This window comes from Eublepharis macularius, chromosome 2 (genome assembly GCF_028583425.1).
Source record: "Eublepharis macularius isolate TG4126 chromosome 2, MPM_Emac_v1.0, whole genome shotgun sequence".
Lineage (NCBI taxonomy): Eukaryota > Metazoa > Chordata > Lepidosauria > Squamata > Eublepharidae > Eublepharis > Eublepharis macularius.
The window spans coordinates 148,555,100-148,581,668 of record NC_072791.1 but is presented as its reverse complement, the minus strand read 5'-3'; the positions used below and the strand labels follow the sequence as shown (position 1 = coordinate 148,581,668).

General features: G+C 41.8%; 2 protein-coding genes across 2 annotated transcripts; both read right to left on the bottom strand.

Moving 5' to 3' along the window:
* Positions 1–759: 759 nt before the first annotated feature.
* LOC129323499 (vomeronasal type-2 receptor 26-like) lies at positions 760–11,992 on the bottom strand. Its single transcript, XM_054970035.1, has 4 exons — positions 11,411–11,992; positions 8,900–9,124; positions 4,204–4,327; positions 760–1,670 (listed from the first exon to the last, which is right to left on the bottom strand). The coding sequence occupies exons 1-4, from the start codon at positions 11,990–11,992 to the stop codon at positions 760–762; spliced, it is 1,842 nt and encodes a 613-aa protein (XP_054826010.1).
* Positions 11,993–25,448: 13,456 nt separating this feature from the next.
* LOC129323497 (olfactory receptor 10V1-like) lies at positions 25,449–26,447 on the bottom strand. Its single transcript, XM_054970034.1, has one exon. The coding sequence runs from the start codon at positions 26,445–26,447 to the stop codon at positions 25,449–25,451; it is 999 nt and encodes a 332-aa protein (XP_054826009.1).
* Between the last annotated feature and the right edge of the window lie 122 nt (positions 26,448–26,569).

Here is a 26,569-nt window from a genome sequence, read left to right as displayed (position 1 = left end):
CACCAAGAAAACTTTCACTAATAGCTAAAACAAATCCTCCGCTCTGCTGGAAAGAGTGTGGAAATATAGGAACGTTTAAACATTGCTGGTGGGAATGCCCCCGAATAGAACCTTTTTGGAATGATATATTATGTTATATAAAAGAAATAACGGGCTACAAAATCCCCCTTGATCCAAAGATCATATTCTTGAATGTATGGGATACTTTCGAAATTCCACAAATAAGAAAAGATCTAATTAGCAACCTTTTGGTTGTAGCTAAGAACTTGCTAGCTTTACATTGGAAATCAAAGACGGTTCCCACAGCAGAAAAATGGTTAGAAAAAATATGGGACCACTATATACAAGAAAAAATACATGACGAATTATACCAGAGTGAACACTATTTGAAAGAAACTGATTTTATTGCAAAATGGTTACCATTCATTGAATTCATTTCCAATACAAATCACTCTCCACCTAAGCATTTACTTTTTGTTACTCAGATTTGAAGCAATGACTATCAAATAATTGAAAAAAAAATGCTAGTTGTCTTTGTTTTAACTATATTGGCATGACGTTTATTATCTAATTTCCTTATTCCTGTATAAAAACTAAAGCATTTCACAAATTTCACATCTATGCATATAATTGTATATAGTTCACTAAGACTTTGTTGTTGTTCTATTTTACTTCTGTACATTGTTTTTGTTTGTTTGTTTGTTTGGTTTTTTTAAAAAAATAAAAAAAATTGTTAAAAATAAAAGGAAATCCCCACACCTATTTCTGAGGGAAGAATCGCCCCAGCAGGTGGCCCTTGTTGTTCTTCTCAGGCTGCAACAAAATTATATAGCACTTGGGGAAGAAAAGACATGCTAACAAACCAGCCCCAGAGGCCAAGATAGCAAAGATCTCTACAGCCACTGTATACTTTCCTGTTGCACTGAGATATGATGGCATGAAGGAGACCCAGACAAAAGTGAAGACTAGCATGCTGATGGCAATGTGCTGGGCCTCATTAAAAGCTGTTGGCAGCTGATGAGCTGGGAAAGCCACTCCTAAGCTTATGGTGGCCAGCAAGCCCAGGTAGCCCAGCATGGTGTAAAAGAACTCCAAGGAGCCTTTGTCACATTCTAAGGTCACTTGAGCTCCTCCCTGCAGTGGATTCTGTGATGGAAAAGGAGGCCATTTAGTTACCCAAAAGACACATATAGCACCTTGGACTAGTGGGCAGCAAAGAGTGATCATGCCAGGGAGCTTGTAATCTATCCACTTCTGGATGTAGCTGCCTGGCTGGGAAGCACTGAATGCCATCACCACAGTCACTGTCTTGGCCAAGACTGCTGAGAGACAAACAGTAAAGACTAGGCCAAAGACTGCCTGGCGGAGGGAGCAAGTGAGCAAGTCTGGCCGTCCAAGGAACATCAGTGGGCAGAGGAAACAAAGAGCCAAGGAAGCCAAGAGAAGGTAGCTCAGCTTGTGATTGTTGGCCTTGACAAGTGGTGTGCGGTGGTGCCTTATGAAGATGCATAGGATGGACAGTGAGAGGAGAAAGAAGAAGGTACTGCAGGCTGCCAAGGCTGTACCCAAAGCGTCAGTGTAGGACAAAAAGTCAAAGATGGTTGGGAGGCACTGGTCTTGTAGATCATTGGGCCATTGGCCAGGAAAGCAGGTCCAGCAGTGTGTGCTATCTGCCAGAGACAAACACATAAGAAAGTGAGTACCCTTATCTTAATTAATTACAGGGCATGCTCCCTTTTACTGCAAAGTGATTGTACAAAGTGATATTATGGACAGAGTTACACAATGCTTGCCAGAATCATAGAACACATAGAATACTCCATCACTTGGTCACTTATTCTCCAAAGAGCAACAGGTACTGATGTTCTTATAAGAGGTCAATAGGAAGAAAGTTTTTTGTATGAAGAAGTGGTCTCATCAATGTATTAACAAATCCCCTCAGTGATAAATATCATATAATGGAGTGCTATGGGCAAGTCTGTGATATTTCCAGCATTGCCAGCACATGGCTGGCAGTGGCAACCAACAGAAAACTCAGGGCTCTGACTGGAGACATAATGATATTGCTGGCCACGTGCTGATGTCACTTCCGGCATGACAAGAAATATGTCATTGTCATTTAAATACTGGCTACGGTTACATTATAATTGTGACCCTGGGAGCTTTATATATCAAATCCTTTCAGAGTCCAATGTGTCAAATTGGTCAGCATATATCATGGAAAAAATTAAAGGCATGGGTATATCTGTGGACTCACTGTCTATGTTAACATCAAATGCCACATTTCAACAAATTAAGAGTAGGATGCTAGATATTGAGCGCCAGAAGTTATATAGCCTGGCTACTAAAACCTGCTCTTCCCTGGCTCCATATTTATCTTCCCTGCAGGTGCCACAACTTCGTAGAGCATTTTCTTTGGCCAGGTGCAATGCTATGCCTTCGGCCATTCTATATGGCAGATTTAACAGGATAGCCTGTTCAGCTAGATGCTGTTTATGTGAACAAAAATGTGTTGAGTCAATTACACATGTTCTTTTGCATTGTCATTTGTACGCTGGTATACGTCAAACATATTTAAAATCTGTTCTAGCTAGTATGATGGATTGCTCTGACTCGTTTAAAGTCTATAGACTGCTGAATGATTCCTTTCCTGATGTCACCGAGAAGGTGGCCAAGTTTCTCCATTCCACTTTGAAGTTGCGTCAAAGGATATCACAGAAATAAGCTATAATTGTATTTATGTATTTGTAATGTAGTATCCTTTTAATTTTTTATTTTTCTGTAAGTGGATAACTTGAATTGTTGATATATGCCAATAAAGGCTAACTTGAACTTGAATACATCATTGTGTCACTGGCAATGCTTTAGCCTTTGGTCCAAGCTCTAAAGTTTAATCAAAAAGCTTTGACTGAATGCTAGAGTGTCACTGGCATAATGATGATGTCACTTCTTGTTGTTCTGGAAGTGAGGTCAAGAAATCAGAATGTTGGCGAATGTACCCCATTTCCCCCACACACATACATTTTTCTTCCACCACCTAATTGAATGGCAGTGGGAAGGGCCCACTGGGAACATGAAATCTTACTCAGCCATGCTTGTGGCTTTTGAAATTCTACCAGCCAGTACCCACACATTTTCTAGTTAATAGTATGGTTGTAACCACAATACTAGAGGCTTTCTATTTCATTTGCTTGCATGTTTAAATGAGAGCCGAGAGGCTGAAGAAAGTAAATTCAGTCCTCAGTACCACTGTCTGTACTCTTTCAATGCTCGCACGGATTTACAGAATATGTACAGTTCTGTTATACTACCTCTTGCTTGAGTTTAGATATGTCACACATTGTGTGGAAAGACCCCTTTGCCTGTTTGCTTTCTCAAGATACCCGTTTCCTCCTTTAATTACATTTCAGCTAGGCAGCTTGCAATCAGAGGGAACTGCTGGCCTAATCTCAGCTAGGCATCCCATCTCCCCACCCAGGGTGGGGGATTCCCTGCCCCTACTTGCTGTTCCCCAGCCCTCCTCACTTGGCTGGTGGGGGGAGCATGGGGAGGAGAAGCATGTGCATGCACTCCCCCTCTGTAGTGGAATCTCAGTACATGCTGACTGAAAACTGCCCCTTTGGAGGCAGTTTTCACTTTGAGTGCTCGGGGGCAGTTTTCAGTCAGTGTGCACTAGGATTCCTCTGTGGAGGGGGAATGTGGGAGCATGCATGCACACGCATGGGAGATCCCATGCGTGCACACGCATGGGAGCACACGCATGGGACATAAATGCCCTGCTGTCCCCTGCCCCCCCAGGCTATCTGGATCATAATTTTAAATTAGAAAAAAAATGTTACTATCTGGGGTGTAGATGTTACTGGGTAGGTTGTCATTGCAGCAGTGCAGTCTATATAACCCTTTCCCCAAATTAGGTAAAATTAGGCTTGCCAGTCTTCTGCCCCAGTCTCTCATTTCCCTCAGTACTCCATAGGAATCAGCTGCACTGTCAGCATAGCGTTTCTGGCAATTCCTAGAGAGGCATGACACTGCTTCTAGTTTTTTCCCAGGAAGTGACACCATGCCATCACCAACAGCCACTCCCTTCCCCCCCACCCCTTGGTCTCTTGCTGGTTGCCAGGCCAGGCCTGGCAATCCTAGATCAAGTAAAAGAGAGCTGTTCACCTGACAAAGGCACAAGAAGCATTTTCTAGATTCCTTTACCTGTTCCATTGGCAATCTGTCCATTGGGACACTTCTGGCAATCATAGCAGCAACTTGCTTTTCCTTGCAAAGGTAATTTCCTATAGCCAGGCAAACAACTTTCTGTGCAGACTGAATGGGGTGCCTAGAGTGAAAAATAAAGGGTGTACATGTGTGTCAGGTTGTGCTTCTTGCCTACGTTGTTGCAGTGCATTCTGTGTGGTGCTGCTCTTGAAGACTGTCTGAAAGCTATAATTGGTATAGAATGCTGTGGCCAGAATTTTGACTGAAGTGGGTCATATCTCTCCAGTCTTGTTCCATCTACACTGGCTCCCAGTTTGCTTTCGGGTCCAATTCAAGGTGCTGATATTGATCTTTAAAGCCCTGTATGGCTTGGGGTCAACATGCCTTAAGGACTGCCTTCTCCCACCTGTCAACTCCGGTCATCTTCTGAGATCTTGCTTCAAAAACTCCCTCTATCTGAGGCTAGATGGGTGGTGACCCCAGAAATAGTCTTTGGAACTCCCTTCCCAGGGAGATTTGCCAGTCTCCCTCTGTCATTGTCTTCTGCTAGTGGGTCAGGTGAAGACTTTTTTTGTTTGGTTTGGCATACTCCAAGCAACTCTTATTGACCCTTCCCCTGGTTGTTTTGTGTTTGTATGTTTACATGTTTTTATTGAATTGTATAAATGTTTTAAATGCCACTTAAACGTTTTAACCATTTTAATATTTGGATGTTTGCTGCCTTGGGGACCCTATTTGGGTGGTAATGTGGCATAGAAATATTTCAAATAAATAAAAATAAATTAATAACTTCTGAATAGCTTATTTACAGGCATATGAAAACACCCATTTTCCTAGATGCTGGGAAGATTGGACGCCTGTAAGCTGATATCTCAAAGATGAATTTCTAGCAGTTGTAATCTATGTATTCAAAAGGCACCTCAATTGGAAATGATTATAGTTGGGAATGCAGCTGTGACTTCCTGTCCAAAGGACTACGTTGTTAAGGGTGTAAAGATCAAAGAACTCCCCTCAGTCAAATTCTGACTGGCTAGTGCCTTGTCTCATAAGTGAGTTGTTTCCGAATAGCAGAAACATGTCCTGCTCCTCTAGCAAACTGCCAGCCATTACATGGCCCCAGCAAAGTTACTGGGAGCCACCATTCAGCACATTTCTCCAATATCTTTTGCAAAGAGAGACATTGTACCCTTTAGGCTGAAAGACGGATCTGTCTCCAGTAGCACTGTGCATGCCTCCACAGCAGCAAATATTTACTTCTATAGCTAAAAGTAACAGGTTGTATTCAGGGATGCTACTGGGGAATGGCTACATCCCCCCCCCTCTTCCTCATGGGCCTAGTCACTGGGGATCAAGGCTGCTCCTATCTGCAGAGTAGGGTTGCCAGCCTCCAGGTAGTGGCTGGAGATCTCCTGGAATTACAACTGATCTCCAGCCAACAGAGATCAGTTTGCCTGGAGAAAATGGCTGCTTTGGAAGGTGGACTCTATGGCATTATACCCTGTTGAAGCTCCTCCCTTCCCCAAACCCCACCCTTACCAGGCTCCACCCCCAGATCTCTAGGAATTTCCCAGCCCAGAGCTGGCAACCCTACTGCATCCTGGGTTCTGTTTCTTGGTCACACCAGAGTATGAAAGAATGTGGGGAACTAGTTATAAATATATTTATTTAATTAACTGTATTGATACCCCACTTTTCTCCCCTATGGGGGCCCAACATAGAGTACAACATTCTCCCCTTCTCCATTTTATCCTCGCAACAACATGTGAAGTAAGTTACATAGGCTGAGAGTGTGGCGTTGGCTCAAGATTACCCAGCAACCTTCCATGGCTGGGAGGAGATTTGAACCTGGGTGTCTCATATCCTAGTCTAATCACTACAGCACATACAAACAATACTAATTGGCTAGTTTGTGCAGCAAGTTCCCCAAAGGTCCCTTAGAGCAGACATATTAGAATAGGCTCATGGATCCCAGCATGTATCTTTCCCAAGTGTCCCAAGTGACAAACAACAACACCTAAAGCAGAACCTCAGCCATGCAGAAAGAGATGCCATAAACAGCCTCCAAAACAACTCTGGCATCGTAATCAAGGAAGCCGACAAAGGCGGAGCAGTGGTCATCATGGACAAACAGAATTATATACAGGAAGCAGAAAGACAACTCTCCAACACAACATTCTATAAAATACTAACTGCTGATCCTACGGAGCAATATAAAAGAGAACTCAATAAAATATTGAAGACTCTTCCCGTGGACATACAAGAATGCATCCATACGGACACACCCCAGGAACCACGGCCAGGAAAATTCTACCTACTACCCAAAATCCATAAACCGGGTAACACAGGACGCCCCATCATCTCAGGAAGAGACACTATCACGGTAGGAGTCTCAGGATACATGGACTCTATCCTCAGGCCCTATGCCACCAGCACACCCAGCTATTTACGGGACACCACTGACTTCCTCAGGAAAATACAGTCCATTGACAACCTACCTGATGACACCATCCTAGCAACCATGGATGTGGAGGCTTTATACACCAATATCCCACATGCGGATGGACTGCAAGCCATACGGAATATTATCCTGGACAAAACCACAGCACACCTCGCCACTGAACTTTGTCACTTCGTGCTCACTCACAATTACTTCGAATTTGGTGACAACTTATATCTACAGATTAATGGCACAGCCATGGGCACACGCATGGCACCACAATATGCTAACATATTCATGGCGGACTTGGAACAACGCTTCCTCAGCTCCCATCCACTGGAACCACTACTATACTTAAGATTCCTGGATGACATCTTCATCATTTGGACCCATGGGAAGGAAGCTCTTGAGAGATTTCATCAAGACTTCAATAACTTTCACCCTACTATCAACCTAAGCCTGGACCACTCTACACAACAGGTACACTTCCTGGACACCACTGTACAACTACATAATGGACGAATAAATACTACCTTATACCGGAAACCAACAGACCGATACTCATATCTACATGCCTCCAGCTACCACCCTAAACATACCACTCGGTCTATTGTCTACAGCCAAGCCTTACGTTACAACCGTATCTGCTCCAATGCTCTCGACCGAGACTCACACTTAAGAGATTTACAACAAGCATTTTTGGGACTACAGTACCCACCAAATGAAGTGAAGAAACAAATCAACAGGGCCAGACTAGTACCCAGAAACAGCCTGCTCCAGGACAAGCCTAAAGGAACTAACAACAGAACACCACTGGTTGTCACCTATAGTTCCCAGCTCAAACCCATCCAACGTATCATCAGTGAGCTACAACCCATCCTGGAAAATGATACCTCTCTCTCAGAAGCCCTGGGTGGAAGACCTTTCCTTGCCTACAGACAGCCCCCCAACCTTAAACGACTTCTCACTCACAACCATGAATCGGCCAGCAGAGTCACCAGCACAGGTACCAGGCCCTGCAACAGACCCAGATGCCAGCTCTGCCCCTATATCTACCCAGGGAATACAATTACAGGACCCAATGGCATCAACTACACTGTCTCTGGCTCTTACAGCTGCTCATCCTCCAATCTGATATATGCCCTCATGTGCCAACAATGTCCTTCTGCTCTGTACATTGGACAAACCAGCCAACCTCTACGCAAAAGAATAAATGGACACAAATCTGACATTAGAAATGGAAACGTCCAGAAACCAGTGGGAGAACACTTCAATCTACCAGGACATTCCATCAAAGACTTAAAGGTCGCTGTAGTTCAACAGAAACCTTTCAAAAACAAAATCCAACGGGAGACTGCTGAACTGGAATTCATATGCAAATTTGACTCTGTCAAGCTGGGACTGAATAGGGACAATGAATGGTTATCACATTACCACAGGTAACAGATTTCCTTTACAGAGGTGGGGTCTGGGGGAGCTCAGTGGTACCTGGCGTGGGCTTTCGGGAACCACAGATCTCTTTGTCAGATGCATCTGGCAGGGAGAGCTGTGGTTATCGAAGGCCCATACTGCATTGGAATTGGATGGTCTAGCTGTTTGGCTTCTACAAACTAACAGGGCAAACTCCTTTGAAGCCAACTGATACACACACCAAAAAGGAGATGTTTACATATACTAGCAAAGGAATGTTTTGATTGCTCCCTCCCCCTCCCCCCCTAATTGCCTCTTCCCTCTCTTGCTCTTCTGTGTTTGACCAGTCTCTGTATCAGGCATCTGACGAAGAGAACTTGATTCTCGAAAGCTTATGCTAAAATAAAATTGGTTAGTCTTAAAGGTGCTACTGGACTCTTTTTGATTTTGCTACCACAGACTAACACGGCTAACTTCTCTGCAGTTATAATTTGTGTGCATCAAGTTTGGGTCTTTTTAAAAAAAAGTTTGTGTCTTTTAAACACTTAACTTTGTTACTTGTAACTGCCATGATAAAAGCACATTTTTTGATCTTTAGGAGACTAGGGGTAGGGAAGGAACAATGACGGCATGAAAGGGAGATACTAAAGCATCCTCAAAGTGGTCTAAAAATCAAAGGGCATAGTTTTGGGGCATCTCCGCACTTGTGGTTTTTAAACAGGTATGCCCTAAAAGGAAAGGATGGGACAATCTGGAGATTAACTTGAATCTCATAATATGCTTTCATTTAACAGAATCTCATAATATGCCTTTCATTTGAGAAGGATGATGAGAAGAAGCTGTTACCTGAGCAGGGCTTCTTGCCCACACAATTGTACTGTTATCAATCAGAAGATGCTTCCCCAAGTAAGGTCTGGAGGAAAAATAGCCAACCTTCATGCCCCGCAAAGAACCATTGGATAAAATCTGAAGGTTCATAATGTCTAACGCAGCTGGAACTGCACCATTTTTAAAAAACACATCTTCCTTTGATGGAGTGGAAAAGTTAATATTTCTTACATAAAGGTGGACCTGAAATAGGAAAACAAGAGAAGAGATACTTACATATTGTTACATGTACCATACGTCCTAGAGTGGTCCTCAGATAGTGCCTATCCAGGTTGGTTTTCTTTGGAGGAGATTGCATCGGAGAGTTATGGCATTCGGTAGTATATGTACAATATACAAGAAGAGTGCAAGGAAGGCACAGAGGCATTCCTACAGGACAACAGATCTGCAACTGCACATAAGATCCCCAGAAAGAATGAGATCCAATGGGCTTCAGCCAACTCCAGCAGAGTCTGTCTGATCCTCTTTCTGTTTTTGCTTCTCAACTGCACTTTCTATTGACTGCATACAAACCTGCTCCTTCCCTCTACCTATCTGGAGATTTCTAATATATCTGCTATTACTATTCCTTTTGTCATGTGGGATAGACTGATCCACAGTAATCAGAGTCTAGACAATGCTACCTTTCACCCACCTAGAGAAGTTTGGTTCCTGACTAGATGTACATGCTGTCTGTTTTCTAGAGAAACAAACAGGTAAACAACAATAAAAAATACACAACATGATTACTCATATATCACTAAGACATTTCCCCATGTCCAATTTGCAAGTGCAATTCAGCCCTTCACAATCAGAAATGCAAAAAGACAATGGTCGCTCCTTGACTCAAAGCCATTGTCTCACCCTAGGGCACATTCTTAGATTCATGCAAATATTTGCTTCAGTATTCCAGATTCATTCTTGTTTTAAGATTTGATTTCTTTGAACAATCTTGGCATGTTAGCAAAAGCCCCAAGAGTGATTTTTTTGACATGTTCATCAGTCTCAAAATAATAATAAAAAAATCTTGGTAACCATCCATCAGAAAGATATAGACTTATGCACTGCTCCTCATTTACATTCGTTTTCAGTGTCTTACCAATTGTTTTGTGCTACTCCATGAACATGCAAGAAATCTAGCAATTTCTCCTTCTATTCCAAAATTCTCCTTCTATTTCAAATTAGGTTGGGGCCGTGGCACAGGGGAAGAGCTTTTGCTTTGCATGCAGAAGGTCCCAGGTTCAGTCCCTGGCACCTCCAGATCAGGCAATAGGTGATGTGAGGGACCTCTGCCTGACAGTCTCTCTACACGAGATGCCTGGGCGTGTTCATCAAGTGTGGGGAGATACAATGTTAGCCGAGAAGCATAGTTTTAAATGACAGCCAGTGAAGATCACTCCAGAGGGGAAGGATTCTCTCACAGCCCTCCGCAGCCTCTGGCATGCCAGACTGTTTCCCCTTCCAGAGCTTTTAGCCTGCTGCCCTCACTGCTTAAAACTCTGAATTAACTGAACTTCAGCAGTGCAAAGGATCCAGAAGGGGAGACACCAGAGCTGGTGGAGGGCTGTGAGAGAACCTCTTTTTCTCTGGCTTCAGGGTGATCCTGGCTAGGATAGTGGCTTGTTCCACTTCACCTCCCACAAACTTTAGCAATGAGAATTCTTTGCAATATCTGGTTCTCTCAAATACCTCATTGCGGTAGGGAAGTTATCAAAATACTTAATTCCAAATACAATCTCTCCCCCAGAACGTAGGTTCCTTGATAAGCTATGCTTCTCTTTCAACTATGAAAGTTGGATTTCAAGTATGGGATCATTTTGTTATCTTTTACAAGGGGATCTAATAGCTAGAGTGTCTGGCTTGGATCTGGGAGACCTGATTTTTAACCTCCACTCTGCCGTAGAAGCTCATTGGGTGACCTTGAGCCAGCCTCTCTCTCTCTCTGTCTCTCTCTCTGTCTCTCTGTCTGTCTCTCTCTCTCTCTCTCTCTCACACACACACACACAGCCTAACCTGTGATAAAATGGAGGGGGGGGAACAATGTTGCAAGCTGCTTTGGGTCCCCACTGCAGAGAAAAGCAGGATATAGGTATCTAAATTCAAAAATCAAAAATAAAATTTTCAGAAAGAGCAGGAAATTTTTTAGTCAAAACATCCCTTTGTGGCAAATGGCAGAAAGAGACCCTTTCTTTCCTTCACATTGCTCCTGAACTGGGCCGTTTCCAGACGGCTGACCTGCACCCGGGACGTCACGCCATGTTTCGGATTGTGCTGGGGAAAACGCGAAATATCGTGTTTTCTCGCGCGAGTTTTGCGCGACGTCGCACAAAACTCGTGCGAGAAAACGCGATATTTCGCATTTTCCCCAGCATGATCCGAAACATGGTGCAACGTCCCGGGTGCAGGTCAGCCGTCTGGAAATGGCCCTGGTTTCCTGGCAAATCCGACTATATCTTTTTGTCTAAGCTCTCTTTTGTCCCTAGAACATACAGGGCTATGACAGGCTATGATGAAAGCCCTGGTTGCAAGATAGGCCTGATATGTGCCAGCCCAGTTATCCAGATCAAAACTGAGCAAGTGGTTGGCATCCATCTCCTCTGCTCCAGTGCAAGCTGGAGTTCTATCTTGCCCTGCCTTTTTCTTGTCCAGGTTTGGCCAAGCACAGCTGAATAACTTCTGCCAGAACAATTTCATCAAGTGGCTGTGGGGATAAGCAGCAGGATGAAGGGTTGTCAGGAATTCCACAAATCCTGGAATTTTCTCAGAATGAATCTTCAGGGCTAGGCTCCCATTCAGGAGCTGTAACATCTCACTGGTGAATACCTCTAGGGCCACAGCAAAATGAGTTGTGAAGATCCATGTCTTGCCAGTAACATTTTGTGTCTGTAGGGCTTTTGCAAGCAGCCTGAACTGAACATGATAACAATGGCACAAGAAGACACTTGCTGAAGAGTTCCCAGTGTTCCTTGCAGCGGCTTCAATTTGTGGCCACGAATAAGGAGTGTAGATTGTACTGGAAAGGGCCAGGCAGCCACCAGCTTGTGCTAAATGCCTTTTCAGAGCATCCTCCATTTCCGTATCATCATTGTCAAAGCTTACAAGGCCCACCCATGTCCAGTTAAAGTGCATTAGAAGCTGAGAAAGTGCACAGGGTTGATAACTACTGGACAGGACTGTGCGCAGGAATGATGGGAATAGGAAGTGGTCAGAAAACTTGGGATGCTGGGAGCCATGGCTGATCTAAGAGATAAAACAGAACCATGAACCTCTCAAGGGAGAATCTTAAAATCTGCCAACCTAGTTTTCTCTTGACCTCCTTTTCACACCTTGCCCCTACTTTTCCCCACTGTATGTTCTGTTTAGGCTTGCCAAGATATTGACTGAACTCACCATTATATCTTGAATTTAAAGCCATTCCTTCCATGGTAAGATTTTTGAAGAATGTAGGGTAACAGAGGTTTCTGAATCACAATAAATAATTAAACAGTTGCAATAGCTAGAAGATGTAGTACTTAAATAGGCTAGGCACAGTCCCTGCTCCCAGGCTTAGAATCTAAAGCATGATGTAGGAGTCAGTCACATTGTAAAAACTTTTTAAATAAGCACTTAGAGGTTGAATCAGTGCTAGTTTCAGAGCCTAACTAAGCATTATGTGCAAATATGTATAATTCAATGTAATTCAATGCTCCCCCCTTTTTTCAAGACACATTACTTTTGGAAGGTATAAGCAGAGAAGCGGGGGGGGGGGCGTCTCTTTCTGTTCACTGCTCCAAATTGCCTCCTCCCAAATTGATCTATGAAAAAGAAAGGGGGCTTGAAGGTTTACAGTGCAGTCCAAGCCAGAATCACACCCTTCTAAATCCAATGAAGTCAATGGGCTTAGAAAGATGTAACTCTGCTTAGGATTGCACTGTTGCTTATGGGAATTTGTGTGTAATGTATAGTTGGGCTGTTGAGTGAAAAGGAATACCAGCAATAAGGCCCTCAATAAGGTAGTGGAATGAATGAATGAGGGTCATTCTCAATGTAACTTCCTTCACGAGTTCACCACAGAGCCAACCCGAGATTTGAGTGAAAAACGCAGAGTAAGTATCATATGCTGAGTACAAGAAGAATAAGGATAGTGGCGAAGAAACTCCAGTTTCAGTGTGTTGCATTGGTATGTTATATGCTAGCACAGTCAGTTTAAGAGCTGAGCTCTTATGTAGTTATAACAAAACATACCAATAGCTATGGCAGTGCAGTGTCACATAACATTGGGCAGATGTCGCATTACTGTTACACCAATATTTCAGGCAGATACATACATGCAAAACAATGGGAGTTCTGTTCCCTAAACTAATACCTGTGTTTCTACTTTACTATGAAGCTGAATGAAAAAAAGTATCACCAATGCTGGCCCGCTAAAATCTGTTGTCTACACTAGTCAGTACCTAATTGCCTTACCTCAAATCCCTCAAATTGCTCAGATTTTCCAACACTATGACGTGATCTGCCAAGGTTAAACATTGTCATTGATCAGAAGATGGAGATGTTTGGAGAGTCTGGGATTAAGAGCACTTCAGCTAGCTCCACCTGTGTCATGGCTGATGGTTAGTGACCAAAAGTTCCTTACATTTAATGGGCAGGATGTAAAATTATTTAGCAAGGAAACCTCCCCAAATCCTATAGGGAGCAAGTCGCTTGCCCAGGGTCCCAATGCAGACTAGGGAGGTGAGTTATGGAAGAAACCCACTTCTGCAATTGCTTGACATACTCAGCAGACCCAGAAATTAACAAGATTCCAGTACTTGAAACCAAGTATAAAGGAAGCTCACAGGCTCAGTGTGGGCTGTGTTGCAACTGAGGGTGAGGGCTGGGGGGTGGGGAGGTGAAGGTCAGCTATGAAAGAGGAGGAGCCCAACAGGAGATCCTCTTCCATAAGCTGAAGTGTGGTCAGTGCCATTAGCAAACAGTGACAGCAGGAGCAGGACACTTTCCCACCCACTAGCCCCTTGCCTACGGAGCAGCTGGTGGGCCAGTCACAACTTTAGGGGTAGGCAGTTTTGAGGCATTGGGCCAGGTCCTAAGGGGGTAAGCAGTACATAACAGGCAGCTCACCCCTGCAGTCTAAAAGGACCATCCAGCTGTTGTTGGAGGCAGAACATCACTTGCCATCCCGTGGTTGCTAGCATCATGGCAGGAGGAACAACGCATCAAACAGTGAAGGGCCTTTTGAGGTCAGGGATCCACTGCCCTATGCCAATGATCCAAAGGGCTGTAATCAATAAAGTTTGGGCCATTTCAACCAAACGATAAGTTTCTGTGTATCATTCGATGGGACCCCAGCTGACACATAGCACATAGGTTGCAAAACTGTTTTTCTTGGATACATTGCTCACCTGAGGGATTTTATAGCAAGAGAGCACTTGTGCCATGAGCTCTGATTCTGTGGAGGTCATTGCACCAATGACACCAAGAAGTAAAGGCTGAGAGCTGCAACTAAAATTAGGTACCAGTTCTTGCTTGCCTGATAAGAAAGAAAGGGTGCCTTTCAGAGCTTTGATTGGTGAGATGCATGAGTCATAAAACTGGAGGCCAACAGTGATGTTGTGTAGCCAGCTGGGATCTTTATTCACTTCTGAAAGAGCAAACACAATGGCCAGGGCAATCCGAAAAAATCTTATGTGGAACCTGAAAAGAGAGATGTGCGCTGTTTGTACTTATTAAAGTAGGTTTTCCATGGGAATGACATTAAAAATGAGGAAATGCAGCAAAGCCACAAGCCTCTTTATATTTCATATTCATAGTAACTCAATTAAACTAGTAAAGAAAAAAACGTCTAGGGGTGGCATGGTTGAACTTGTGCATATGTGCACACAGTTGTGCATCCCTCTCCTACTCTGACTTTAAATAAACATGAGTCTTGTGGTACTTCTTTATGAACCCACCAAACCACTGAAGTCATCTCCGGGGACTCTGCTTCGGATGTTCCCCCTTCCAAGACTAGGTGGATAGTAACCCAGGAGACAGCCTTCTCACGAGTGGCATTAGAACTCTGGAACTCTCACCCCAGGGAGATTTTCCTCTCCTCTTTTGTTGTTGTCTTCTGACAGCAAGTGAAGACTTCTTTATTTCACTTGGCATACCCTTAATGAACCCTTCTGCTTCCCCAGCTCTTAAGGTTTTTTTTGTATTCGGGTTTTTTGTGTATTCGTTTTAAGATCCAATTTTAAATTGTTTTAATGATGCATTTGTGTACTGATTTTAATGGTTTTTAAGATGAGATTTTAATTTATTTTAATTTGTTTTTTTTAATAAAATTTTTATTGGATTAGAATCATTTAATTTCGCATTACAATCAATTCCCCCATTTCTCAATTTCTAACCCCCTCCCTTTCCCCCCCTTTTTGTAGACTTCCAACAGTTTTCCAACCCTTTGTCCCTTTTCCCTTACTCATTTTAAATTCATCTATCTAACAAACATATACTTTCCCTATATTCTAAGCAATAATTCTTTAACTATTTTTAAAACTCTGTACCCTATCTTTAAGTCCCTTCTTCCATATTAGACAAACAATTTGTCCCATTTTTCATAATTTCAAATATTTCTATAAACCATAAACCATATAAACCATACATTCATATAAGTCAACCAATTTAACTTATACTCTATATGTTACTTTTTCTGCATATCTTATCTTCATTCTGCTTTAGTTATATTTAATTATATTATTATTTTTATTCTACTTTAATTATACATCTATATAACTATCATCAAAAGTTATCATCAATCAATTTAACCCATATATATCTTCAGGTAGACTTATTCAATTTAGTACATTATACAATTTTTACCAAAAGTAGTATTTGTTAGTCAGTCCTTATAATTAGTTATTTTCTATCAATATTCTATATATTACTCTATATATAATAATCTAACAAAGTCACTGCTTAGAAATTCTCGTTTGCCTCTCCGCCCCCCGGTAAAGTCACCCCCCTCTGCATTTTATTATGTTTCAATAGTTCTCGAACTGCCACAGTTCTCCTCCCACCTCCCATTTCTTCACCAGATATTGTTTCAGCTTCTCCCAGTCTGTGTTGAACTGTCCTGGGTCAAGGTTTCTCAATTTTCTTGTCATTTTGTCCATTTCCGCCATATACAGCAATTTGTAAATCCAATCCTCAATAGTTGGCACTTCTTGTACTTTCCATTTTTGCGCATACAAAAGTCTAGCCGCTGCTGCCATGTAAAATAACAATGTCCTGTGCTGAGCTGGAATGTCCTCCATTCCCAAGTTCAGTAGCAGGAGTTCTGGGTTCTTATTAATTTGAAATTGTAAAATCTCACTTATTACTCTTATTATTTCCCCCCAGTACTGCCTAGCTACCTCACACGTCCACCACATATGATACAGGGAACCCTCATGTTTTTTACATTTCCAGCATTTGTTAGAAGTATTCAAATTCCCTAGCGCAATCTTCTCTGGTGTCATGTACCAACGATAAATCATTTTGTAAATGTTCTCTTTAATATTAGTGCACGTCGTAGTCTTCATTGTATTCTTCCACAAGTATTCCCATGCCTCCATTGTTATTTCTTTGTTGAAATTTATGGCCCACTTCACCATTTGTACTTTAACTATTTCATCTTCAGTATACCATTTCAGCAGTACTTGATATACCTTGGAAATTTCCTTCTTATCCTCTTTTAAAAGTGTCTGCTCTAGTTCCGAATTCTCTGTTCTTATACCTCCCTTTACACAGTCCGAATTGTAGAGATCTCTGATCTGCCTGTACTGAAACCAATCATAGTTTGGTGATAACTCATCCTGTGTCTTCATTTTAAGTTTAGAAGATTCTATTCGGGTTATCTCCTTATACGTTAAACACTGTTGCTCAGTATCGACAGCTCTCGGATCTATTACCTCATATGGAACCACCCATAGGGGGGTTCCTTCTCGTAAATAGTCTCTGTACTTCTTCCAAGTTGCATATAGGCTTCTCCGTATGTAATGATGTAAGAACATAGAGTTCGCTTTTGCTTTATCATACCATAGGTATGCATGCCATTCAAATATTTTTTTATATCCCTCTAGGGCCAATAATTTCTTATTCTTCAGCATCATCCAGTCTTTCAACCACACTAGGCAGATTGCATCGTAGTAAAGTCTTAGGTTGGGCAGTTGCATTCCGCCTCTTTCCTTTGCATCTTGTAAAACTTTCATTTTCACTCGAGGCTTCTTGCCTGCCCAAACAAAATCTGATATTTTCCTCTGCCATTTTTCAAACTGCTTAGAGTCTCGGATAATTGGTATTGTCTGTAGCAAAAACATTACTCTTGGTAACACATTCATCTTAACTGCTGCAATCCTTCCCAACCATGACAAATTCAGTCTATTCCATTTAATCAGATCTTGCTCTATCTGAGTCCATAATTTTTCATAATTATTTTTGAATAGATCTATGTTCTTTGCAGTCAGTTCAATTCCCAAGTATTTCACCTTACTTGTTACTTCACAGTCTGTTATTTCCATTAACAATTGTTGTTTTTGCTTAGTCATATTTTTACATAATATCTTTGACTTCTTTTTGTTAATATAAAACCCTGCCAAATCTCCAAACTCCTTAATCTTCTCTATCACTTTTGGCATGTTCTCCATTGGGTCTTCTAAAATTAACATTATATCGTCCGCAAATGCTCTGACCTTATAAGAAAAGTCCTTTATTTTTATTCCACGAATTTCTTCATCTTGTCATATTTGTATCATCAGAATCTCCAATACCAAAATAAATAACAGCGGAGACAACGGGCAACCTTGTCTTGTTCCTTTACTTATGGTCAGTTTCTTAGTAGCCTCGTCATTCACCACAATTGCTGCATTCTGGTCTCTATAGATTTCTTTAATTGCTCTTATGAATCTTTCTCCCATTTGTAGCTTTTCCATAGTGGCAAACATAAAGTCCCAGTTCAAATTGTCAAACGCTTTTTCAGCATCAACAAAGAAGAAACCAACCTCTTTATCACAACGCTTATCATAATATTCAATAGCATTGATCACTGTCCTTAGGTTATCTCTGATTTGTCTATCTGGCAAGAAGCCTGCTTGTTCCTCCTCAATAACTTCCGAAAGCCATCCCTTCACTCTCTCCGCCAGTATCTTCGCAAAGATTTTATAGTCATTATTAAGTAACGATATAGGTCTGTAGTTTTTCACATTGGTCAGATCTTGGCCCTCTTTGGGGATCAATGATATGTTAGCTTCATTCCAGGTGTCTGGAATCCGTTGATCCTTTAAGACTCCATTGATCACCTCTTTTAGGAATGGTGCCAGTTCGTTGGCCATTACCTTATAAAATTTAGCTGTAAGTCCATCTGGCCCTGGCGCCTTTCCCAGATTTGTTGACTGTATTGCCTTTCTTATTTCCTCATCCGTTACTTCGTTATTCAATCTATCTCTCCAAGCTTCCGAAATTACTGGGAGCTTCATTTTCTCCAAATATGTCGCTATTAATTCTTTGTTCACCTCTTTCTTATTATACAATTTAGCATAGAATTTATAGAAGGCTCTACTAATGGCTGTCTGTTCCAAATACGTTTTGTTATCTTCACAAATTTTATTTATTGTTTTCTTTTCCTTTCTCTTTTTCAGTTGCCATGCCAAATATTTCCCAGGTTTGTTTGCTCCTTCAAACGCTTTTTGGTTCAATCTTTTAAGATTCCACTCCAATTCTTTGTTATTCATTGCTGTCAGCTGTTCTTGAAGTATTTTAATGTCCTGATAAATTTTCTTTTTCCCTGGTCTCTTCTTTAGCTGTATTTCTTTGGCTTTTATTTTCTCCATAATCTCCTGTCTCTTCTCCTCCTTCTTTTTTCTGGCTCTACCATTTAAGTCCATTAGTATGCCCCTAATTACCGCCTTGTAGGTGTCCCAAACCTTGTTGGTTGGTACTTCTTTATTCATGTTGTATTGTATGAAGAACTTTGTCTCTCTTCTCAGCATCTCCATGTTCTCTCCCTCTTGTAACAAGTCCTCATTTATTCTCCATCCTTTCCTTTTACTCCTTCTGCCCAATTTCCACATAATTGGATTGTGATCCGAGCCTACCATCGGCATTATTTCCACCTCCTTAGTCCATAACGCTAAGTCTTTTGAGGCCCAGATCATGTCAATTCTCGATAGTGTAGAATGTCTTGCGGAGAAGAACGTGAATTGTCTACTTTTAGGGTTTTGTCTTCTCCATACATCTTCTAAGGTTTCCTGTTGTATCAATTCAAAAAAGAGCTTTGGTAACAGTCCTCTTTTCTTTTGTGCAGTTGGTGATTTTTTATCTAATTCCAAGTTTGTCACTCCATTGAAATCTCCAGCAAGAATTATCTGGTCATATGAAAGTTCATCTAGTTGCTTCCTCATATCCTCAAAGAAGCTTTCTTTTGCTCCATTAGGTGCATAAATTCCGACTACCAGCACTCTCTTTAAATTCCATATACATTCCACTGCTATGAATCTGGCTTCCACATCTTTCATTACAAACTTTGGCTGCAGCTCCTCTTTTATATACAGCACCACTCCTCTTTTTTTCTTATTAGAGGCCGCTGCAAAATCATTGCCCAATTTTTTCAATTTTAAATATTTTACGTCCTGTTTTCGAATATGGGTCTCTTGCAAACATACAATATCACATTTTTGTTTTAATAGCCAGTGGAAAATGCTTTTTCTCTTATTCGGTGAATTAAGTCCATTTACATTCCAAGATAAGACTTTACACTCCATAATCATAATCTTGTTGCTGGTAAGTCCTTTTCATTGTCCCTTAAGAATCGCTCCATCTCTCGTTCAGATCTGATACGCTTTTTGGCCCCTCCAAATTCAAAGGACACTCCTTCTGGTAATTCCCATCTATACCTGATTTTCATGTCCTTCAGAATCTGAATTAGTGCTTTGTATTTTTTCCGATCTAGTAACACCGATCTGGGTAATTCCTTCATAATGATAATCGTCTTGCCATCAATCTCCAATGGATCTTGAAACTGTTTAGTCACAATCTTCTCTTTCATATTTCAAGTCGTGAACTGCACAATCACGTCTCTTGGTAATTTCCTCTGGGTCGCAATTCTTGAATTTACACGATATACCACGTCCAGGATAGCCACAACTTCCTCCTCCTCCTTTCCCAGGTATTCAGCTAACACCTCAGTAATCTGTTCTTGCGCTGTCTTTCCTTCCACTTCCGGCAAGCCGCGAAACCTCAGCTGCTTCTCCATATGTTTACTTTCCGCAACCGCCATTCTTCCCCTCAGCAGTCTCATCTCCGTTTGTTGCGTATCAGCTAGATTCTCCACCGCGCCTTCCACTACTTTGACTCTCTGCTGTGTTCCTTGCAGTTCATTTTGCATTGTTTCCATACCTTTCTTCACTTCTGACAGCTCACTTTTCACTGTCTGTTTTACCTCTTTGATCAGCTCCGGTTTCATGTCCTTAAGTTCTTTAATCACTTCTAAGAGTTTTTTGTCTAGATTTTCTATTGCCGATTGCCACTCTTTTTTCGACATCGTGGGGCTTGCTTTGGCTCCCTCCCACGAGTCCACTCTCTTCCTTAACTCCGTGGCGTAAAATTTAATGTCTTTTTAATTTAAATGTCCCGGTCTTCCTGCAAAAAAACCTTTTATAAAGTCCAAAATGTCGGGCGTCTTTTCTCTATGGTTCTTCTATGATTTTTGTAATCCAAAATGGCTTACTTCCTCTTCCGCTGAAGCCACGACTCTTCCCCTTTCAAAGATGGCGATTCCCTTCTTCCTGCCGGCCGCTTCTCTCCAGCAACTCTATTGTTATTACGTACTTCCTGTTTCCCGACTTCCCACAGTAGCTCTCGCGATGGTAAAATTTTCTCACAGCTCCATGACCGCAAGTATTCAAAACAATAGTCCAATTTCTTTAATAACTTCTTTAAACTTAGTCTTTTTTCTAATACAACTCTTGCCGAATCTTCCCCTCCTTGTAATTAGCCTGTTGCAGTTTGAAAATCTACTTTTATTCTTCTTTACTTTTAACAATCTGTCCCGTATCAGAAGATAGTGATCTTTACCTTCTCATTCGCTTTCCTTGGGTTGTAATCACTGTTTCAATCTTAGTTTCTCCTCTACTCTTCTTTCCCCTATTGAAGCTTGGGTACGTAGGTCTTATGCCAACCGCATTGGCCCCGAAACTGCCGCAGAGATCGTAGCCGACCTGTCACAGGGTGGGACCTCAAGGGTCGGGAGAGGGTCCGTTGCGCAGAACCCCCCCTCGCCCGAGATCGACGCGCCCTGAGGTCTTGAGCGTTCTTTGCCTGCTCTCCACCTGAGAGCAGTCGGCCGCAGGCTGAATTGCCCCCGCCGGCCGCTTAAAACGGCAGTCCGGTCAGCTCCGCAAGTGGAGCTGCGTCAGACCTCCATAAATCCCAAACCGGAAGTCAATTTATTTTAATTTGTTAGCTGCCTTGGTGGCCCTAAGAGGATGGAAAGGCATGGTAGAAAAAAAAATCTTTTAAATAAATAAATAATAAATACTGTAGAGATTTTATTCCAGGCTTTCATGGAGTAGAACCCTCTGTCAGGGTCTTGTCAGAATCTGCAAACACACCTTTCAAATTATTGTAAACTTTAAGGACTTTGTCTCCTATGCAGTGAAGCAAGACTGTAATATTGTAATCCTCAGATTCTTTATCAGCCTTGGTGACTTTAAGGTACAGTTTCAACGTCTGTTCCCATCTCCTCCAGTTCTCCCCTTAATTTCCCACAAAGGATAAGTCTAACAGAGGCTTGAAATGCTCCATTGCTGTACAAGGGAAGCAAGCTGGAATCTTCCTATTCAATGATGGAGACCCAAAGGAGATACAGGCCGACTTCTGATACCCCTTTAGCTGTGGGTTCACAGATTAGAGTACTCACTCACTCAGGCACCCATTCTCAAATCCATTCAGCAGAAACAAGCAGGCTCAAAATAACAGCAGTTTATTTGCAATGAGACAACTCCAACAACTAACAACTTTAGCTAACATGCAAAACTGGAACAAGAGCTCCACTCACTAGGAACAAATTAAATTACACAGATATTAGGGGAGGGGCAGACTGTTCCATTACATACATACATACATACATACATACATACATACATACATACATACATACATACATACATACATACATACATACATACATACATCTATTGAATAAAACATGTGAACAGGACCTGTGGCATGTTCAGAAACTCACAAGAGCAGTTTTTTGAGAGATAAGGAATGTTTATACACTTTGTACACATTTAAGCCATGGGATATCTGTTGAGTGTAATGTTGATACTGAGCACAGGTTGAATTATGGTTGAACCATAAGCTATAAAAGAAGCTAAAAACACCCGAGTTAGAATTCTGACAGTAAAGGCAGGACTGCTATTGAGCAAGTATAAAGCAAAATACTTGAAAATTTAGTTTGGATTATTTTCTGGCTCACTTCCTGAATATCCAGAAAACAGTGGCTTGAATCCAGAGAACCATGAGCCAAGAGGCACAAGTAGAACTCCACTGATGGAACAGATCTTTGCCAACTCTTTCTTCTGTGGGATCTCTTTGTGTTATAGTGATAATAAAAATACTTATCTTAGTAGAATCACCTGGGTGAAAGAGAATGTCTTCAAAAGTATAGTAAATCTCAATAACAAGTTCTGCAACAGCAAAAAGTCTAATTCAAAACTGGTTTATAACAAGGTAGTAGCAGAATAAATTTGCCAACTCATTTTTCAGGACAGTGCTCTCTCATGCTAGTCCTATACCTGTGGCATGGCAACCTATAAAGCTCTAAGATTTCAGAAAAGATTGCCATGTTCATCTGGAAGTTCCTGATCCAGTTCCCATAGCTGCAGCACAGCTCTTCCACCAGTGATCACTTGCCAGGCATATCCATTATAAGATGGGTTATCAGGACTCCATGCAAAGTACTGGAAAACTTTGCATAAAGAACTGTGGATTTTTTTCTGTGACATAGTACATATGCTATGATGTACCTCTGGCCATCTTATGGTACTTATATTTTTAACCAAACATCTCTAAATTCTCTAGAACATCATGTTACAATGATTCCTATAATGAAAGATATTATAAACTAAAGCCATCCAATATTTGCTTAGTCTTGTTTTGTCATGTGTGCACACGCCCATGCCATTGATGTATTCTCTGAACTGATATATTGATCTACTGTATGTTTACTTTGTGCTTTGTAAGGTAGCCACCTGTCATGCCATTCTTGGCTTGCCTAAAAACAAAAGTACTAATGCTGACTTCAGAGAGGAAGTAACCAGCCTGTTATCTCTGGAAATATACAGCACTGGCCTTGCAGCTGGAATTAACAATGTAACCGTTTCCCAGGGGAGAGAGAAAGACTTGGCTGTCTTTGTAATCTTTTGCCTTTCTCTGTCCAGACTAAGCTATTGTGTTCTCATGGAACTTTTTAGGATTTTTGCAGCTAAAGGCTAACTGCTCAAAGGGAGGGGGGAATAGTACTCATATCAATAGTGCATATGCTTGTATACTCATTCCTGCCAACCTATCACATCTATGGATGTACCCATGAACTGAATGGATCTCTAAATAAAGATCTTTTCAACCAATGCATTGGAGTGCTTGCTGTGAGGAGTTTGGGCATCTATCTGCCATGGACTGCCATCCCTAGAACTGACATGTTTAATAATGAAAAGTAGCCTGAACACGGGAGTGCTGGGAAGTTTCTAAGATGGCAGCATGCTTGAGAGCTTCGGCGGATGGAATTTCTATTATGGCCTGGGTGTGCAAAACTGATGCACAGGTGAGATGATTAAGAGGTCATCAGCCATAAGAGTGATAAAAGTGGATCTGACATTTTGTCAGAATTCCCATTATGCTTTTCTACTAGTAATTCTGTAAGCTCAGTTACAAATGTGGGTGCAATATGCAGCAGTCCGTACGCCTCTTCCTTTCACACATGGTCCTAGACGTAATCTTCAAAGCAGTGTTCCTCACAGTCAGTTCAGTTGATGAAGGACTATCAGGTGATGTTTGCCTTTTTGATCTTAGCTGCTCTTGAGAATACTTTCACATTATTTTCTTGACTTCAGGAGCTTCATTTTGAAAATACCCCATGGCTAGAGAAAGCCAGTGGTGACTAAAGCAGCTTGCTGGCAGGAGGCCTCCCACCATAGTGATGGATGTGAATTTAATGGGCTAGAATATTTTATGTGCCTTTCCTACCTCTGTGCAACTTTACTCTATTCTCAGGTGCCATTATAGTACTTTTACTGTATTATGCAAAGGATGAACAATGGAGCAAAATAGTCAAGCAAAAGACACGTGAATGTATGCTGGTTGCTGTGAATGCTAAGGCCAATCATTGTGAAGTGCCTGCTGTTTGTAGTGGGGTAAAAGGATAATCCAGGTTACTATATATGCTTACCGAGCAAGCTTGCTGCTAGGAAGATGCACCTGTAATCATTATGCACTAGGCCACACTTACAGGTTGATAAGGGAAATCTCTTTCTGAACAGTTCATGCCAAATGTAGCCATAGAACAAAAGAGAATAGACAAGAAAAGCCAGCTGCAAAGGGGAGGATCTGAATAGTTACTCTCAGATAGAAAAAGGACACTCGCTGAACCCTGGTCTGTATAGAGGAGTGGGTGATAACCCACTCAGCCGAGAGAAAGAAGCTGGCTTCAAGTTAATTAGATTAGCAGAACTTTCCAAGGTTATGACGAACCCCAAGCAACAGAAAAGGGGTGCCTGGTGCAGCTTTAACCACATTCCAAAGGAGGGAAGATTGCTCCCCTCCCACAATACCCAAAGGAACAATATCTACCTGTAAAGTACAAGGTTGCTGAAGCGACACTAAGATGCCCTTGGCAAATGTTACACTGTCAAGCGGGCAGGAAATAATGAGAGTTCTATGAATGGGAAAGTGTGAGAAAGGAAAGAGATGTTCCTTGAAGAGATAAAACAATGCACTAATATGATAAGCAATGCTAATTGGGAAATATTGTAATTGTGTTGCTGACCAGAATTATGCTTCCAATGGGGGACCACTAGATCATTGGAGGTGGTCACCTGCAGAAACAAATGGGGGTCACAATTATGTTTGAGCCAATGGGACCCCCAACATTGTAATGAACCAAATGGTATAAAATGTCTTGTACAGCTATTATAGCTTTGATGAGCGTTGGACACGAGGGAACTTTCTACTCTCTGTGTAACTGATGCACCTCCACGTTTAATAAATGTAAAAGACTTGCTTCATTCACAGGACTCTGCGTCTGTCTCTTCTTGGAATTGGCTGAGGGACATTCGAACCAAAGTAAACATTATAAGTGATGCAGAGCTGCTGCCGCCATGTGTTTCTTTCGTCTCCTTTCCTTGTGATGCCTACTATAAGCAATGCATGACATGACATCATCAGGCTAGGCATCATACTGCTTCTACCAGCCAGTGACAGGAGACAGAGAAGTCAGGTGCACAGTATGATGGCATCACATTTTGCACTGTTTGTATTAGACATTGCAAGGAAGAGACAGTAAAGAGACACAGAGTGGTGGCTGCTCTGTCTCTCTTATGTTGCCTAGTTTGACCTTCAGAGGGAGTTTTCTTATGGTGTCCTTGAGTTCTTTGTTTCTCAGGCTGTATATAATAGGGTTGAGAATAGGGGTGCCAAAGATGTACACCAGTGAAAGCAAACGATCCATCTTGTCAAACGATCTGGATTTTGGGTGTAGGTACACCAAGGAGCCACAACCATACTGCAGCAATACCACCATGAGGTGTGAGGAGCAGGTATTGAAGGTCTGGATCCGGCCCTTTGTTGAAGGGATCTGTAGGACTGTCATGATAATACAGATGTATGATACAGCAATTAGCAGGAAGGGAACAGTCAGTATGAAGATACTACCAACAAACTGGGCAATTTCTTCAAAGCTGGTGTCAGCACTGGCCAATTTTAACAATTGATTCACATCACAGAAAAAGTGTTCAATCTTGTTTGAACCATTAAATGGAAGATGAAAGATCAGGATTACAATTTCCATAGACATTAGCCCCCCAAGGATCAGTGAAATAGCTACTAACCATGTACATCGTTGCCAAGTCATGACATGAGCGTAATGTAGAGGCTGGCAGATGGCAACATAGCGGTCATAAGCCATTACCACCAGAAGAAAACTGTCAGCACTTCCCAAGGCGATGAAGAAAAACATCTGGGTACCACATCCCCAAGTAGTGATGCTCTTCCTCTCTTGTAAAATGTTCACTAGCATCTGAGGCACTACCGATGTAGTATAGCAGAGCTCCATGACAGAGAGAGACCCCAGGAAGAAGTACATGGGAGTATGCAGATGGGGCTCTCCACAGACAGCCACCAGGATGAGAAGATTCCCCAAAATGATGGCTATATAGATCAGAAACATGCCGATGAAGACAAGCACTTGCTGATGTGTGTTGATGGGGAAAGCCAGGAACACAAATTCCATAACAGCACTGTGATTTCCAGGGCTCATCAAGGCACATCAATGCACTTCTCCCTTCTGATAAAGGAAAAGAATGTGTTTATTAAAATCTAGAATGCCATGTTCTAACAATGCACTTGAAGAAATTCTAACCCACCTATCTGACAAAGAGA